Source organism: Apis florea, unplaced genomic scaffold (genome assembly GCF_048593485.1).
Source record: "Apis florea isolate Af1SG1 unplaced genomic scaffold, ASM4859348v1 contig_2492_pilon, whole genome shotgun sequence".
NCBI lineage: Eukaryota > Metazoa > Arthropoda > Insecta > Hymenoptera > Apidae > Apis > Apis florea.
Window position 1 is genome coordinate 61,947 of NW_028256593.1, and position 16,967 is coordinate 78,913.

Here is a 16,967-nt window from a genome sequence, read left to right on the forward strand (position 1 = left end):
CGAAAAAAAATGAGATATCGACTTCGTTTATTGAATGACATCAAAATGTTAAACGTTTGTAATTTTTAATGATTATCAATTTATTAATTTCTAATAATTAATTTTTTTATTTTTTAAGAAATACATTTTTTAAAATTTTATATTGGTGATCTGTATAATGAGCACAGTGTTTCACAATATAATAAATAGGATTCAATGAAATAAATATGAGGTAATCGTTGCTAATAAAAATCCTATATCTTATTATAATTCTTCGATCAATTTCATGATATATTTATTCTAAAATTTATAGAAATATAAAATCCATTGATTAAAACTTATCAATCATAAAACAAAAAAAGGAAAAATTAATTTCTTTATCGATCAAATTTTTCTAAAACTGAAGATAGATGCTTCATTCGGTCGGTTGATTTTTCCACATCTCCTTTTCATTGTTCGTTTAGCTGAATTCGTCTCGATTCAACGAACACATTGAATCATAAATTCTCGTTCTGCGAAATACATAGAGCCTTTTATAACTCGATCAAGAAACATTACATTAAACAATATATGAACTTAATAACTCGTTACATAGTGAACAAATAAAATATTAATAAAATAATAGTTTCAAGCTAACCTATAATTTAATGTATACATTCCCAGCAATTATTTGATCTCAATTTCATTAAAATAATATTCTTGACCGATTTCTTTTATCTTAATTTTTAAAATTTAGATGAAAAACTTCTTTTTTTTTACTGATTTTTAGATTACCATTTATTTGTACGATTGACAAAATGATTCTGAAGTAACCTGTACCGTGACTTTTGCAAGAATATAGTCAATGACGACGACGACGATGACGAGGCGGAGGATGTTTGTGTGCATCGATGTCATCGTTGGCCGTAGGATGGTCGCGAAAGGAGGGATGCCACGACGACCCACATTCCGTCGAATTTAATTTCATGCCTTATCTCTGGTAACCACGGTACAATGCTTCAACTGGAGCGGCTGCGAATCCTTCTATCTTTCGCTTGTACGCTTCACATACAACGCTGCACGACACCGGAGTACAACGGTTCACAGTTGTGCTTCGTTCGTGTCCGCAATTTCTGTCCGTACTTTTCTCACCGAATATTCTTGTTTCAATTCATTCTTTCCTTTTTTCTTAAATAATATTGATCAATCGATAATATAGATTTTTATTTTTATTTATACTACAGTTGAAAAGTTTGGAAACATTAAGAAATTTCAAATAAAATTATCGAAAATCAGGTATTAAATTTATTACAATAGAATTTTGCTGAACAATAAAATATATTTATCCTAAAACAAAAATGAAATATTAAATTAAATAGATAAATTATTGATTTATCAAAATTATCATAAAAATTAAAAAATCAAGTGATAAAATTTTTAATTGGAGAAAATTATAAGTTGAATAACTTGAATAAAAAGATATAATAGAATTCATTATTAAAAGTATTAAAACATATTAATGTATATACATAGTATTAGATTTTTTAATTTTAATTATTAATCAATTAAATTGAACATCAATATTTATTAATTTATAAAGTCTAGTAGAGATATCAAAACAAATAGTATCTTTTCTGTTATTTTGAATCTTGAAATTTGAGTATATTGAGTATATTAAGAATGAGTATATTGTTTGTTATAATTTTTTTTTCTTGGATATAAAATATTGTTCAATATTAATTTAAAATACCAAAACTTTAATTTAAAAAAATATAATTTATATATAATTTAAGATATCCAAATTTTAATAAAAGAAAAATATAACAAGTGGATACATACTTTTTTTTTTCTAAATCTTTTCTCATTCTCTAAATATTAAATATTTTTAATATTTTCGTCCACAAACAATAGTTTTTCACAGAAAAAAATTATAAATAATTCACACAATTATATTAAAAAGTTTAATATTAGCAGAAATTAATATTAGAAAAATTATGAAAAATAATCCTTTCACAAGCCTTCGTGGCTTTCTTATATATCCGTAAACAAAGGGTGACTCTTATTTACACATGCGGAACCCCATTCACCCTTAGCAACCCCCTTTTATTTACATTTTTCCGTATTAATTAACACGCGATCACAGAAATATAACTTCTACCTCATTTATCTAGAAATACAAGTAACAAAACAATATTCTCTTTTTAATAATTTATAAAAAATTATTTCTAAAATATCGTAAATTTTTAAGATATTTATTTTAATTAAAGAAAAAAATGATATATCACATTATATCATTCATAAATTAATATAAAATTAATGTAGTTTTTGTTATAATATTAAAAATTATAATTATAATTTGATTAATAATGTTTTTAAATTTTTAAATTTTAATAAAATTTTAAGTTTTTTAAAAAGATAAATTCATGAATGTAAATATTGTCTTGATATAATTATGATATAATTAATATAATTGAAGCTTGATTGTATCAGAAAATGATAACTAAAAACTTATTGATGAAAGTTTGATTGCTTCTAAACTTGTTGAACATTGATTAAGTACCCAGAAATTCTATTTGCAGGAAGTTTAATTATTTAAAGAAATACTAACCAACTAATAGTATCAAATCAATCTTATGCAATTTCAAATTGTCAATTTAATAATTTTATTTATATAATATTCCTATTGAAATATAAAACTTGAAATTTATTTGAGTTCAAATGTTTTTTTATTTAAAAATTATAAATATAATCCTTAAAGAATTTAATCATTGCAAAAATTGAAAAATTAAAGGAAAAAAAAATAAAATAATAAAAAAAATTCATTTTACACAAATATATATTTTTCGGGTATAGATAGCCGAAGTAAACTTAATATATATGTAATAAATAGCATTCAAATAATTTGTCCATAGAAAAGTCATAAGAAAGAGAAAAATGGAATGGTTTACAATGTGCGCGTAATAACATATAAAATTATATAATTAGATATCGTTTACAACTATTTGAAAATGTAAAAATAATACTCTGAAGTAAAATATGTAGATATGTAGAAATATGTAGATATATATCTGCTCTAAGTAACATTCAAAAACATTATAAAATATATAATAAATTCGTACTATTGAGTATTTCCTAGAGATTCCTAATCATTATCAAAGAATTAAATCTGATACAGACAAATAATGTAATAATACTATGAAATTCAACAATTCAATATCAAGATTAATATATTACAATATATGTATTATATAATATAAAATGTTAGAGAAGAATAAAAATTCTTTTTCTTGATCTTTTCTTGAACGTAATTCGAAAAACAACACAAAAAATTCAATCTTGAAATGATCCTGATCTTTGAAGAGCATATAATTTATAAAAATCTTTTTTTTATATATAATACAAAGTATTTTTTTAATTCGTATATCATATTTCAAATTGCACAACCCATTTTGAATGATTGTCTATTTTAATTGAATCAAGCAAATAATTAGAAATTTGATATTGCAAGATTTAATATTTCCAATAATAGAAATATACATTCATATATGCAAGATTCCAACTTTCTATGTAAACATATCAGTATATATATAACTTCGTTAACGAATTCACATCTAATATATCAAACATATATATCAAAGAAATATATTTTCAAGAAATAATGAATAGTATCTCTTCTCTTGATTAATAAAAAAATACAAATGAGATACATATACAAATATGTATATAATATAAAATTCTAAAGAAAATATATATGAACATGTTAAATTATTTTCCATAATTTTCCATAAAATAATCCTGCAAATAATGTCTGGAAAAATCATACGCGTTGAATGGCAATAAATTGCACACTTGCAATTGACAAGGACAAAACCACGTTCATTTGTACCTGACCTGAGGGCAACACAGGTATGCGACAAGATTTAATGAGATTAGGTAATTTCTGCAATAGGTTTGCCAGCACACCAAATGGACGAGGCTCGAGGGAGGATAGTGGAACGATAGGAGGCGACCGGTTGCGGCTGCAGCTGCGGCGTCGGTCGCTGCACCTGCAGCTGCAGCTGCGGCGACGACGAGGCTGCCGGTAACGGCGTGTAGACGGTGGCTGAAACGATGCAGAGCACCGGCGACTACTATCAGAGGGCGCCGAGATGCTGTCCAGGAAGGAACGCGAACGCGAATGCGGACGCGTTGAGGATCAGCGCTTCCGTGAGGGGAGCGGAATTGCTGTGTTGTTGCTGCAGTTGCAGCACGGCAACATCTACCAAGACACCAGGATTGTTGGCCAGTTTAGGAGTATGCGTGCTTGTGCTGGGGTACACGCTGCTTGGTGCATTCGCTTTTATGGCGCTGGAAGGTGGTCTGAAGTCGGTGAGTGATGATTTCTTCAATAATTTATTAAATCCTGGCGACTTATTAATTTGAACGATGCTAATAGATTCCTTGCCAAGAAATTGATATGCCTATGGAAATTTATTTGTATTAATATTGTATTAATATATTATCAATATAATATTGTATCAATATATATAAGAACAATGAATAATGTCTTTTGTATTGATAAAAAAATTAAAGAGATTTTGAACATATATTAAAATATATGTGTATATGAATTATAAATAATACATACAATAATAGGCTTATAATATAATAGAAATATCCATCTGAAATTTGATTTTATTTATTTTATATATTTTATATATACGCATATATTTAAAATTAATGTGAAATAAGAACTTTTAAATGAAATATAAAAGATATATAGCTAAAGTATTTTTTTTTCTTTTTCGTTTCTTTTGTTTTTTTCTTTTTTTGAAATTGTTCTATGCATACATAAATTTGCATGCACAAATTATGAAATTAATCCTATAGTTGATATTAATTGATCCTAAATTTTTTTTATAAAATAAATTATATATATATTTAATAAATATTTTCGCTTTTGTATGATAGGATGCAGCGAACGACTTACTCGTTTCCACGAGTTCAAAATCTGAGGGAGGATCGTACGTGGTACCTAGTCTTGAAGATGATGCCGCTATGGAACTGAGAGCACGTACCGTTGAAAGGCTCTGGAGTATCACAGAGGACTTGAATGTACTGTACAAGGAAAACTGGACGAGGCTAGCAGCGAGAGAAGTGTTTGAATTCCAAGAAAATCTGGCACGAGGTCTTAGGAGAACTTCTTCGCAATACGAACCATCATCTCGATCCAGGGACCATTCCATAGATAGGAGACCACATCGAAGATGGACCTTCAGTGGTAGTTTGCTGTACTCCTTGACTCTGATTACCACCATAGGTGAGGACAGACATCAACATTTTTAGTAAAAATATAAATATTTTTTATATACAATTTTTAGAACAATATAAAAGATATATAAAAATTTTATATATATAACATTCATATTATTATACATCATATAAGTTAAAAGATAGATAAGATAGAAATTAACTTATATGACGTGTCATATTTTCAATAATAAGTAAACTTTTAAATAAAAATTCTATATAAAAAATTCTATATAAGTTAAAAGATAGATAAGATAGAAATTAACTTATATGACGTATCATATTTTCAATAATAAGTAAACTTTTAAATAAAAATTCTATATAAAAAAGTAACGTAAAATCAATTCCAATTCATTTACAATCAAAATACATTCATTACATTTCCAATAAATGTTTCATATTCAACCAATCTTCGTTTGTTCTCTTAATAGCGGTCGATTGTGATACGATTTGGTCGATTGACGTTTCAGGATATGGTAGCGTGGCACCTCGCACAGTCTGGGGTCGTTTGATCACAATAGTGTACGCTCTAGCCGGGATTCCCTTAATGCTAGTCTATTTAAGCACGGTTGGTGATGTCCTCTCAAGGAGCTTCCGCCGTTTGTATGGCCGATTGTGTAGACCAAGAAATTGCAGCAGAAAGCAACAACCACCTCCACCGCCGCCTCCTGTAGGAGGAATTATGAGCAAAACTTACAGATACGATAACCATGTCGATTCAAAATCTGGAAATTATTATTCGGCTAGTAGAGAGAGCTCCTGCGATGATTTAGGAACTAGAGGCACCAGTAGTGCCATTTTATTGGATTGTGGAAGCGAGGGATTGCTTCATGCTACTACTAGCTCTACTGCTGCACTTCAGGTATAACGTATTTTATTCTGAAAACATGATTTCACATTTAAATTGTGGATAATCATTCTAGATTAAGAAACAAACAAAATAATAAATTAGAAAAATTATACATGCTTACAAACAATTAATATATGACTTAAATAATCTAAGCATATATACCATACTTACTTATATTAAATATATATATATATATATAAAAACACAATATCATAATATGTAATATAATTGTATATAACAAATATTTCAATCTTTCAATCAGGATATGTCATCGGGAAACAGTAAACGTCATTTTCATCCGTGCTCACTGTCCCTATCGACGAACTCGTCACCAGGCTACGTGGTGGAAACGAATCCCGTGAGGATACCGATTAGTCTTTGCTTGGTGATTATGCTGATCTACATATGCGGTGGCGCGCTAATGTTTAACCGTCTGGAAGGTTGGAGCCTCTTGGAAGGCGGTTACTTCTGCTTCACCAGCCTCGGAACCATTGGTTTCGGTGACTTAATGCCCGTTGGACGAAACGCCGCGTCCGCTACTCTGGAGGAGCTCAGCTTGTGCGCCTGCTCACTCTACATACTCGCCGGGATGGGCCTGATCGCCATGTGCTTCAACCTCGTCCAGGAGGAGGTGGTACGCGTGGTCAGGGTCTTCGGTAGAACCTGCGGCATGTCGTCGGGGGTGGTGGTCGGACCTATCGGTGGTACAGGTATCCCTGATGCAGGCATTCGACGGGGAACCGCTAATTTGTTCCGGATGAGAAGTTATTTTATTCAGCTATGCTTTAGATTCTAATCTGAACGCTTTGAGTCTGATGATGATATATATTATATATAAATATAGATAATACTGTTTAAAAACTAACAGTATTTCTATAATAATATTGGTATTATTATTGTATGCTTATATTCCTAAAAATAGGAATGCAATTATTGGCAAATTATTGGTTAGATTAGGTTTAGATTTATCAAATTTTTTGAATAATAAAATTAAAAAAAACAATTAATAGAATTTATTAGCTGATTAATATTAACTGAAATTTTAGTCTAATTAAATCTTGTTAGCTTTAACCTATTCATAAATATTGATTTAAGCAAGATATCTCGTAACTATATATTTTTCAAACATTTGGAAATATAAAATTAAAAATATTTATTTTCTTTAAAACTAATTTAATTTAATGAAACATTAATGCGTTTGTAACGTTGAATTCTATATATTTCTTAATATATCAAAGGAATTATATAATAATATAAATAATCATTTATTTTTAACCTTATTTTTAACTATCAAAGCTTTAGCTTTTTCTTTCAAAAGCAAGACTTCATTTCCAATTCAGGCTCAAAGTGTTAAAGGAATCACGAAACGAATATCAAACTCGCATTCGCTTGCACGTAGAGCGGTTCTGATCCACTCGCGTCGGGGATTTCGATTGGGCATCTTGACCACTCTGCATAACCCCTTCATTAAAAATGCAAAAAAAAAACCATTTTAATCAAATCAAGAACTAAAAATTTTTTAATTCATCTTTCAAAAAACTATAAATCCTTAATATATTTAACAGGTACCAGTCCTGGGCTCAAGGCCGACTTGGATGACGGAGGAGGTACCAGTGACTCGCGATTGTCCGAACAAGAAGAAGAAGCGATCGCCATGTCCATGGTGCCAACATCCTGACAGCATCAGGCTAGGAGTCCCGCGGACGGGAAGCTCCTGGCCCACACGTCCAACACTGCCATAAAACCATCACCAGGTCATCATTCTCTGCCACGAAAGAAAACATCCGAATCCAGAAATTCTTCGACTCAACAGTTTCAACGTGCCCAATCTTTAAGACGCAGTTGTCTGTCTCCAACACAATATCATCATCATCATCAACATCGTCAACAAGAAAGTTCCTTACACTTCGAGTACTTTGTGCCTAGAAGCGTGAGTGAGTTCAATCTGGCAGCAGCGGCGGTTACAGACATGGCTGTGCCACCACCGCCACCTACTTCAGTTTTACGACCATCCTCAGCTGTCACGCCACCGGTACCTTCGGCATCTAATTCCGCATCGACGAATCAGTCTAGATTATTGGAATGTACAGGAACGGCGACAAGAAGCCGCGAGAAGATGGTCACGTTTGAGGATGAGGGCGTGAGTTGCGCCACCTCTACACCCACAAGGAAAAATGTTTCCGGTTTGGAGAATGTTTTCATGTGACGCTGCAATCATGGATGATTTTGTGAAGGAAAATTTGAATTTAAGTGGATGAAAGAATATTGGTGGAATGTTCTGTGTTTTGGCTATATCGAAAAAACGATAAATAAAGTTTTAACGTAAAAAATTCAATGGAATTATTTTGGAAATTAATTGTATGGTGAATGAATGTTGATCAACAATCAAAAAAAAAAAAAAAAATAGATCGAACAAGAAAAATTATGTAGCAATATATTTCTTCTATATGACCAAAGAAATGCAATTAAATCAGTATAATTAGTACTTTTTCATTATATTATGAAAAAAAAGAATATAAGATGACTTGTGACGGGTCTCTGAAAAAATCTTGTAAAGTATAAGTGAAGTGTTTGTGTATACATTTTCAGATTAAACAATAAGACACGAACTTCAAACAAATGAAAGTGTCTAAAACGAAAATCCATAAGTGAGAATTTTTAGAGAATGGTTCGCCATAATGAAAGACATTAGATTTCTACCATTTACATTATAACTACTGTTACTATAATAATATTTAACATTCTTATCGCTGCTGATATTCTTCTTACCATTATCATTGCTAAGTGACTTGAAACGGACGGATTTTCTTCGCGAGAGTTGTGTAAATTATTGAAATGTATTAAAGTACATCACCTCCTTTTCCTAAAAACATACTTATTTTAATAATGAGTGAGACAATCGAAAGTAAATAATTATTCGTAAAAAAAAACTGAAATATTTAATAAATTTTAATTACTTACTTTAATTTTCTATAAATTTATTTTAATAAATATTTATTATATATTTAATATTTATTTTTTCTTCATATAAACAGAAAAAATAAATGTTTTAGGAGAAAGAGGTAATGTAAAAAACGAAAGAAAGATGCAGCCTTAAAAAACACCTGATAGGTGATTCAATTAATATTGTTATAAAAAGACAGATAAATATAAAATATAAAAGAAAGACGTGCACGATCATAAAACGGTCTGTTCTAGTATAACTTTTAAGAAGAGTCATTTAAGCGAATGTCGAATATTAATTTTAATACAAGTTCAATAAACAAGTTTACGAATAAAACAACCATGTAAGTGAGTGGTAACAGTGAAATTTATCGTGCAAAATGAAAAAAACGATATGTTTCAGATAAATGACATCAGTATTAATGAACCAAGTCCAATCTTTTCGCGCAAACCAATAGACTGGCAAGAAAAATATCACTTAATCGTCAACCTGATTGAGGCTCAACAATATTCAGATATGTTGTTTGTACACGAATTTCTTTCTTGACATTCATTGGATTTTCATTAAAGAGAAAATTAAAAATATCAAAAAATCACAACTTAACTTGGTTTTTTTTTAACTTTGAATCCTTGAACTAACATAATGCAAATTATTTAGCATCATGAAATGTTATTAAATAAATAATATTTTTTCGGTAATTCTATTTACCTAAATATTTTCTTATTCTTTTACTTTCTTTTTTCATTATAAAAAAATAATAATAAAAAAACTAAATAACTCAAAATTACATTAAAAGATAAAAATCAAGTTTTTTTTTATAAAACAATAGAATTTTTAAATCGAAAATATCATGTTCATAATAAATTATTTTTTTATAATTTTAACTATTGCTTGTATCTCATTTTCTATTAATATCGCATTATTGTCGTATTATTTATTAAGTTTAATATAGTATCAATTTGAAATTAATATTTTTAAAATATAAGCAATATAAAAGTTACAATAGATTACTTATCAATGAAGCTTATAATTTTTCCTGCAATGTATATCTGTCACTTTTCTTCGTCGTCCTCACAATAATCCCATTCCTCTTCTTGCAAATTTGACCTAAGCATCGATGGTGCTGCGCTCTCTTCTTGTTTCGAATCGGTATTACCAGCAACACAAGTTACGTTACATATATATCCTAGAGAAAAAATTCAAAGATTATTTATAAAAAATAATATTAAAGTATTTAGTATGTTTTCAAATAAATTTTTCAATGGAAGAAAAACCTCTAATCTTATCCATTAAACTTTCGCCTTTATCCTTTTTTACTTCTTCTTCTTCAGATTTTTGCATTATATTTTGATAAAAAGTAAAGCCAATGTCCATTGCGTGATTAACTATAAATTGAAGAGTACAAAGGACCATAATAAGTAATATTGGTAAGCATAAAGTAGTTTCTACATCGTCCAGGAAAAGATTGAGCCATTCCGGTAATAAATCGCAGCTCATCTTCGATTAAAAATGTCAACAAAATTCTGGAAAGCGTTTAATATAATCCTTTACTTCATACAAGTATTTAATAACGATCTTCTTAGACAAATTGTTTCGTTGTCAAAGCAGGTTCCGTTGCGAAACAATTTCGTGAAGCATATTCTTGTTAATTTAGCTGAAGAAAGAAGTCATGCCGAAATACACTTGGACGTCTTTTTTACAGCACTGAATCGGTTCAAAAGCTGAATGTTTTATAAAATCGATTATCGAATCACTTATGAATTTCGATTTTGTTAAGAATTTTGTCAATAAATAAATTTAAATGAGAAAAGTTCCAATCGAAATCGATTTTAAAAAAAGAAACATATTCAAAAATTTTATTTTACAATAGAACAAGAAAGAAAAATTAACATAAAAATCAAACTTGTTTTAGGTTTAAAAGAATAGAACTATATATATTATATGTACGACGCATCTGTTTCGCCATCTAGTTTATATCAGTGAAAACTGTAACATAACCTCTGTTATAAATGAAATATTAAACTTTGTTTATATGCATTTATATAAGTTTAATATAAATACATTATTACTATTGCAGTAAATTTTTTCTATGAGACAAAAATGTCTACTCGTTGGTAAATACATATTTTTCATATAATAATAAAATTAATATACGATTCAGAACGCATTTAAAACATATATATTGAATAAGCTTTATTAAATTAATTTATATATATTTTATATAAATTTTACATGATTTTATTTTTTATAGGTATCCTTTATATCAGAAAGGTAATCCACAACTTAGAATATTTCTTCCAAATTTTTGGATGAAACTTGTAAAACCACAACATAACCAACCAAAAAATGTAGTAGAATTTCATGTTTCAATGGAGATGACAAAAATCGATGTAAAAAATTATTTAGAAAAAATTTATAATGTTTATCCTGTGTATGTGAATACTAGAATTGCTCTTGGAAAAACGCATATGCCAGAAAAATTTGTTGTTAAAGAAGATGATATAAAAATAGCTTATGTAGTTTTAGTAAGTATTAGAAAGAAGATTTATATTTTTAATAAAAATATTTTTGACATTATACAATATATATTATATAATATAATATATTAATATATATTATGTTAAATAATTAAATAATATTAAAAAAACATATTATTTTTAGCCCAAAGATCAGTCGTTCACATTTCCTGATATAATTCCTAAAGATTCAGAAGATAAATATAAAGAACAAATGGAACAAAGAGAAGCTAACTTTCGTAAGTTTACAGAAAGAAATAAATGGCCTGGCTTTCCCTGTTGGTTTAAATAAATTTATTAGTTTAATATAAAAATAAATAAAGTTTAATGATATTAATCTGTATTTGTCTTTTTATGTCTCTACATTTGTTACAATAACATAAAATAAATACATTGTTATCAATAATAAAAATAGTTGAAATAAGTAAACAAAATAATGATAGAATATATATCTACTCATGATAGTAAAATGTGATAATAAGAATAAGAAAAATATTATTAATATATTTTAACATTAAATTAAATAAAGAATATAATATTTTTAATATTTAATATTCACTCAACATAAAACCATATGACTTACATTGAGGACATTGAGCAATGTCAAGCAAAAAAATTGTCTGTAAAAAGGAAAGAAAAAAATTACTAAAAATTAAAATTAATTAAAGAGAAAGTAAATAACTTCTTTTCATTCATACTTCATATAAGGATATGGTATCAAAGACAACACACCTGTGGATGAATAGGACAGAAATAACGTACTCTGCCCTTTGTCAAGTAACCACAAACATTGCAGAGCACAAAACCATGTGGTCTATTACAAAGGCATTCATTGAAAGATAAATTGCTTTGTGCTATTCCTCTTCCTCTAGCCATTCTCATTGGATTACGATTGCCAAATTTTGAATTGAAATACATTTTGTACTTTCCTAATTAAATCATTGAATATTTATTAATCAATAATTATAATACAAATATTCTTAATAAATATTATGACACAGCAAATAAATAATAATTTATATATATCTTGAGAAATAATATTAAAATAATAGTATCTAGAGAAATAATATATTAAAGCAAACAGAACACAGAAAAATTTGTCTTTATTAGTATAGAAATTAATATTTCTTAAAATGCATTGGTAAATACGAAATTAATGAAAGACGCATTTCGAATTATAAATTCATGACACAAATTCCAATGCGCAAACATGATTCACTCGTATATTCACGACGGTTTTGGTACTCTCGAGCAACGTTTAATTTCCGGTTCGCAAGTAATAATCGCCTCTTTGTAGTTCGCTTTTAACGTTTAATTCGCATCGTTTCGACAAAATGAAACGGTGTTTCGAACAATACGTTTACTATAATACGTAATAGACATTACGATATGATCTCAAAATAATAATAACTGACCACAAAGAATATGTGAAACATCCGTGTTTTCGATATATTAAATTTTTTTAAATGTTCTCAAATGTTTTTTTAAATTATTTATCAAATGTCTTTTTAAACTATTTATCTTCTTAGACAATTATAAAACAATTTTTTAAATGCACGTATACCTTTAACAACCACTTGTTCTTTTAAAATAACGAATCGCGAAAAGCACTGTAGTATAAATACGTATTTATTATCACATAAATTTAAATACAAAAAAGAAATTTAAAAACAAAATAATTGGTAGCACAATTTGGAGGTATCACGAATTTAAAATGATTTTTTATTTTTAGTACAAGAACTATACAATTTCATACGTCTTACCGGTCGACACGCTAGTACGTTTCTGGCACGTAAAATGATCGGTCAACAGAGATAGAAAAAAAATAAGAGCGAAGTATAAACACACTTGAAATCAGCCGGTTGTTCTTTAACATGAAAACAAACTATTCATTTCGGGCTCAAATGTTAATTTATCATAATATAACCAAATCAGTCCTTTTTCTTTAAAAAAAGATTCTCTTTCCTAACGAAAACGATTGAATTTTTCAAAATTATGATCGATTTGCAACGAAAAGGATATTACAACAAAAATAGACATGGCAAGAAGGTACTATAAAACGATAATCGATCATTTAATCGACTTAATTTAGAACTCTAAATACACAAAAAGTTTTTTATTTGCTAAAGTATTATAATTATATGTAATATAATATAATTAATTTTAATATTAATTTATCAGATAATATTATTAAATATATATTGTAAAATAATTAAATTTTAAATAATTATAGATAATAATTAAAGATAACATGTATGTTAGAAAGAAAATAAAGTAAAAATATTGTAAATTAAATATGAAATATTAACCGACTGTGTTTAACTTAAATTTTATTATTGACTCATTTTTGTTTGTTTATCATATTCGAGGATCTCCATGCGCGGGAATTCGATATATATACATAAATTTTCGAATTTTGTGTATCCACGGTGAATCGATTTAACTCGTAGCACTAAAAGGCATGGCGTCCGGTACAGTAGTAGAAAATAAACGTGTAGCAAATTTAAACGTATCTAATAATCATGGCAGGTAAATGAAAATGAAAAATATATGAAAAAAAAAGAATTTATATTATAGTTAATAATTGGATCTAATTATTATAAATGGAGGAAGAGATTGTTTCAATATTAATGTGATTAGGTATATTTCCTTTTTCTTTTAGAAAAATTCTAAACGTTTACAGAGTATCGACAAGTGGAACGGACAAAACGAAAGTGACGTTTTGTACAGATGTGGACAAGTCTGTAATCGTACATAACTTTGAAAAGAGGGGATGGGTTCAAGTTGGTCCGGAAGATGATTGGAATTTCTATTGGTAATAACAATTTAAAATTAAAAATATTATTTTTTTATTATTATTTTATGTAAAAAATTTTTATTAATAATTATTATTTCTTTAGGAAATAAAAAGAAATAAATTAATTCTTATGTAAATAAACTGTTTTGAAATTATTATAGGGCAGTCACGCAATCATGCAGAAACATATTCAGCGTGGAAACTGGCTATAGGATGGATGATAAACAGTTAAATATCTTTTATCGAAAATATAATAAATTTTGATATATATCAAATATATCAAAAATTTTGATATATATCTTAAATATTGATTTTATATATATTGCTTTTAGAATAATCAATCATTTTCCGAATCATTACGAATTGACACGAAAAGACCTTTTAGTAAAAAATATAAAACGTTATCGGAAGGAATTAGAACGCGAAGGAAATCCTTTGGCGGAAAGAGGAGATGGGAAATATATTTATCTTGATTTCATACCTGTTACGTTTGTTTTACCGGCAGGTAGAATATTATTATTATAGCTATAGTTATCATCGATATATCTAATGTGATGAATTCATCTTTAGATTATAATATGTTTGTGGAAGAATACCGTAAATCACCGCAAAGCACATGGATCATGAAACCATGTGGAAAATCACAGGGTGCTGGTATATTTTTAATTAACAAATTAAGTAAATTGAAAAAGTGGTCTCGAGAAGCAAAAAACCCATTTAATCCAAATTTGACGAAAGAATCATACGTAATATCTAGGTACATAATAATATTTAATATAATTTATATTAAAATAATTAGAAATATTTATTTATTTTACAATAAATATATATATATATATATATATATAGATACATTGATAATCCGCTTCTAATCGGTGGCAAAAAATTTGATCTTCGTTTGTATGTTCTTATTACATCTTTTCGGCCACTGAAAGCATATCTATTCAAATTAGGATTTTGCCGGTTTTGTACGGTTAAATACGATACTAGTATCCAAGAATTGGATAATATGTACGTTCATCTTACAAATGTATCTGTGCAAAAACATGGTGTAAGTAAATTTTTCTTGAAAAAAAAAAAAAAAAAAGAAAAAGAAAAAAGAGATAAATAAAAAGATTCTCTATTGCAGGAAGAATATAATAGTAAGCATGGTGGTAAATTAAGCGTGCACAATTTAAGATTATACTTGGAGAGCACGCGTGGTAAAACTGTTACAGAAAAATTATTTGCAAACATCACTTGGTGCATTGTACATTCTTTAAAAGCTGTCGTTCCAGTTATCGCAAATGATCGACATTGTTTCGAGTGTTACGGCTATGACATCATTATTGATAATGATCTTAAACCGTGGCTTATAGAGGTTTTAAAATCTTTTGATAATTTTTTCTATTTTATAATTAAAATGATTTCATTATTTTATTATTTATAATATTGATTAAGATAATATTTGACAATTATGAATATATTTATTACTATTATATTTTTGTTATATATTAATCTTGCACATATATACAACTATATATAATCAAGAAATAATCACTTGTATTTATAATTATATATATGAAATCGTGGGTAATAAGTGAACAATGTTTTATAAAAAAAATTTTTTATTTTATCATATTGATCTATAACCAAATTTTTAATGTCTTTGCATGTCTTTAATCTTTGCGAAGTTTTCTCTTTTTTCCACAGAAAATGAATCCTGTACAAGAATTGATATCAATATTTTTTATTGAGTTCGCCTTTGATGAAATATATATTAAAATACATTTTTCTCAAGATATGATCTTATTGAACTCATTACTACTGCATTATATGTATTTTCAAACTTCACTCGTTTCATTTCTCCTTGTTTTATCGTTTCATGCTAATTCTTTTTCCATTTTTAGGTAAATGCGTCTCCATCACTGACGTCTACTACAGTGAACGATCGAATTTTAAAATACAAATTAATCGATAATATTATCTCAATAGTCGTCCCACCGGATGGTGTCCCAGAGTAAGTCTCACATTAATCTCTGAAAAATCAATCTTTTCGATATCACTTAAATTCGATTTTCGACAGCGTTAGATGGAACAAGTCTCCACCACCGGAAGCACTCGGAAATTTTGAACTTCTCTTAGACGAAGAATTATGCACTCAAGAGGACAAAGAATATTCGTCAGCGAAATATCGAAGTTCTTCAAGCAAATGGAAATAAATATTCAGGTGTTCTCAATTAACGAGAAGAAGAATTAATAATAAACGTTATTTTATGCGTATATTAATTTATGAAAACATCCCTTTGATATGGAGTATCGAAAGGAGGTTCAAAATACGAGGCATGCGTAGATGATACATGTATGGTTCGTTGGTTTCTATCGTCAAGGCGCATGTACCAAATCTTCGAAATGCATATATTCCAACTAGTTTATTTTACTCACGCACACTATAATTTATCCTAATTTATCGGGATTTACCAGACAAACAAGAAAACACCGTGTGTGATTAATACCTAACACAATAAATTGTGTAACAATTTTGCGTTATAGTGGCACAAACGCGTTGTACCAATCGGTATATAAGGGTGAATCTTCTTCGGGGTTGGTTTAGATGTGTTCTAACTGGCGTTC

General features: G+C 28.1%; 5 protein-coding genes and 1 long non-coding RNA gene across 14 annotated transcripts; 3 read left to right on the forward strand and 3 right to left on the reverse strand.

The window, feature by feature from the left end:
• Window positions 1–25: 25 nt before the first annotated feature.
• On the forward strand, window positions 26–9,639 carry LOC100872690 (TWiK family of potassium channels protein 18). The gene is made up of 7 exons (XM_086905787.1): window positions 26–211; window positions 749–967; window positions 3,908–4,326; window positions 4,909–5,257; window positions 5,718–6,109; window positions 6,360–6,807; window positions 7,663–9,639. Exons 3-7 carry the CDS (start codon window positions 4,069–4,071, stop codon window positions 7,773–7,775), a joined length of 1,560 nt encoding a protein of 519 aa, XP_086761913.1. The 5' UTR covers window positions 26–211; window positions 749–967; window positions 3,908–4,068; the 3' UTR covers window positions 7,776–9,639.
• Window positions 80–1,033, reverse strand: LOC147657868 (uncharacterized). Of its 2 annotated transcripts, none has more exons than XR_015291447.1 (2): window positions 799–1,033; window positions 80–491 (listed from the first exon to the last, which is right to left on the reverse strand). It is a non-coding gene; the product is annotated as an uncharacterized LOC147657868 (long non-coding RNA). The 2 variants fall into 2 exon arrangements; XR_015291448.1 differs by having other exon boundaries at window positions 617–865.
• Window positions 7,295–11,000, reverse strand: LOC100872929 (uncharacterized). 2 transcript variants are annotated; one of them, XR_015291445.1, is made up of 5 exons: window positions 10,316–10,959; window positions 10,053–10,227; window positions 8,093–8,305; window positions 7,667–8,019; window positions 7,295–7,559 (listed from the first exon to the last, which is right to left on the reverse strand). XR_015291445.1 is itself a non-coding variant. In XM_086905793.1 (2 exons), exons 1-2 carry the CDS (start codon window positions 10,536–10,538, stop codon window positions 10,094–10,096), a joined length of 357 nt encoding a protein of 118 aa, XP_086761919.1. In that variant the 5' UTR covers window positions 10,539–11,000; the 3' UTR covers window positions 9,961–10,093. The 2 variants fall into 2 exon arrangements, 1 of the variants encoding a protein (XP_086761919.1); XM_086905793.1 differs by lacking the exons at window positions 7,295–7,559; window positions 7,667–8,019; window positions 8,093–8,305 and having other exon boundaries at window positions 9,961–10,227; window positions 10,316–11,000.
• mRpL23 (mitochondrial ribosomal protein L23) lies at window positions 10,698–11,894 on the forward strand. Its single transcript, XM_012485981.3, has 3 exons — window positions 10,698–11,155; window positions 11,293–11,566; window positions 11,703–11,894. The coding sequence occupies exons 1-3, from the start codon at window positions 11,142–11,144 to the stop codon at window positions 11,847–11,849; spliced, it is 435 nt and encodes a 144-aa protein (XP_012341435.2). The 5' UTR covers window positions 10,698–11,141; the 3' UTR covers window positions 11,850–11,894.
• On the reverse strand, window positions 11,881–13,426 carry LOC147657869 (uncharacterized protein CG13380-like). 3 transcript variants are annotated; one of them, XM_086905796.1, is made up of 3 exons: window positions 13,406–13,426; window positions 12,290–12,486; window positions 11,881–12,177 (listed from the first exon to the last, which is right to left on the reverse strand). In XM_086905796.1, the coding sequence occupies exons 2-3, from the start codon at window positions 12,473–12,475 to the stop codon at window positions 12,106–12,108; spliced, it is 258 nt and encodes an 85-aa protein (XP_086761922.1). In that variant the 5' UTR covers window positions 12,476–12,486; window positions 13,406–13,426; the 3' UTR covers window positions 11,881–12,105. The 3 variants fall into 3 exon arrangements, with proteins under 3 accessions (XP_086761922.1, XP_086761923.1, XP_003693280.3); XM_086905797.1 differs by having other exon boundaries at window positions 13,321–13,423; XM_003693232.4 differs by lacking the exon at window positions 13,406–13,426 and adding an exon at window positions 13,122–13,344.
• On the forward strand, window positions 12,833–16,616 carry TTLL1B (Tubulin tyrosine ligase-like 1B). 5 transcript variants are annotated; one of them, XR_015291443.1, is made up of 11 exons: window positions 13,422–13,606; window positions 13,927–14,086; window positions 14,220–14,372; window positions 14,516–14,581; window positions 14,687–14,859; window positions 14,925–15,111; window positions 15,204–15,405; window positions 15,484–15,714; window positions 16,047–16,171; window positions 16,244–16,353; window positions 16,420–16,616. XR_015291443.1 is itself a non-coding variant. In XM_086905789.1 (10 exons), exons 2-10 carry the CDS (start codon window positions 14,019–14,021, stop codon window positions 16,553–16,555), a joined length of 1,305 nt encoding a protein of 434 aa, XP_086761915.1. In that variant the 5' UTR covers window positions 12,833–13,606; window positions 13,927–14,018; the 3' UTR covers window positions 16,556–16,616. The 5 variants fall into 5 exon arrangements, 3 of the variants coding, with proteins under 3 accessions (XP_086761915.1, XP_031772116.1, XP_086761914.1); XM_086905789.1 differs by lacking the exon at window positions 16,047–16,171 and having other exon boundaries at window positions 12,833–13,606; window positions 14,241–14,372; XM_086905788.1 differs by lacking the exon at window positions 16,047–16,171.
• Window positions 16,617–16,967: the final 351 nt, after the last annotated feature.

Coding starts and splice junctions, on each gene's coding strand:
- LOC100872690 (XM_086905787.1), top strand. CDS start 4,069: ATGCAGAGCACCGGCGACTACTATCAGAGGGCGCCGAGATGCTGTCCA. Junction 5,258..5,717: donor GACTCTGATTACCACCATAG/GTGAGGACAGAC, acceptor TTGACGTTTCAG/GATATGGTAGCGTGGCACCT. Junction 6,110..6,359: donor GCTCTACTGCTGCACTTCAG/GTATAACGTATT, acceptor TCTTTCAATCAG/GATATGTCATCGGGAAACAG.
- LOC100872929 (XM_086905793.1), bottom strand. CDS start 10,538: ATGAGCTGCGATTTATTACCGGAATGGCTCAATCTTTTCCTGGACGAT. Junction 10,228..10,315: donor TTTAATGGATAAGATTAGAG/GTTTTTCTTCCA, acceptor TTTTTTCTCTAG/GATATATATGTAACGTAACT.
- mRpL23 (XM_012485981.3), top strand. Junction 11,567..11,702: donor AAATAGCTTATGTAGTTTTA/GTAAGTATTAGA, acceptor TATTATTTTTAG/CCCAAAGATCAGTCGTTCAC.
- LOC147657869 (XM_086905796.1), bottom strand. CDS start 12,475: ATGTATTTCAATTCAAAATTTGGCAATCGTAATCCAATGAGAATGGCT. Junction 12,178..12,289: donor TCTGTCCTATTCATCCACAG/GTGTGTTGTCTT, acceptor TCCTTTTTACAG/ACAATTTTTTTGCTTGACAT.
- TTLL1B (XM_086905788.1), top strand. CDS start 14,019: ATGGCGTCCGGTACAGTAGTAGAAAATAAACGTGTAGCAAATTTAAAC. Junction 14,373..14,515: donor GATGATTGGAATTTCTATTG/GTAATAACAATT, acceptor AAATTATTATAG/GGCAGTCACGCAATCATGCA. Junction 15,406..15,483: donor TATCTGTGCAAAAACATGGT/GTAAGTAAATTT, acceptor TCTCTATTGCAG/GAAGAATATAATAGTAAGCA.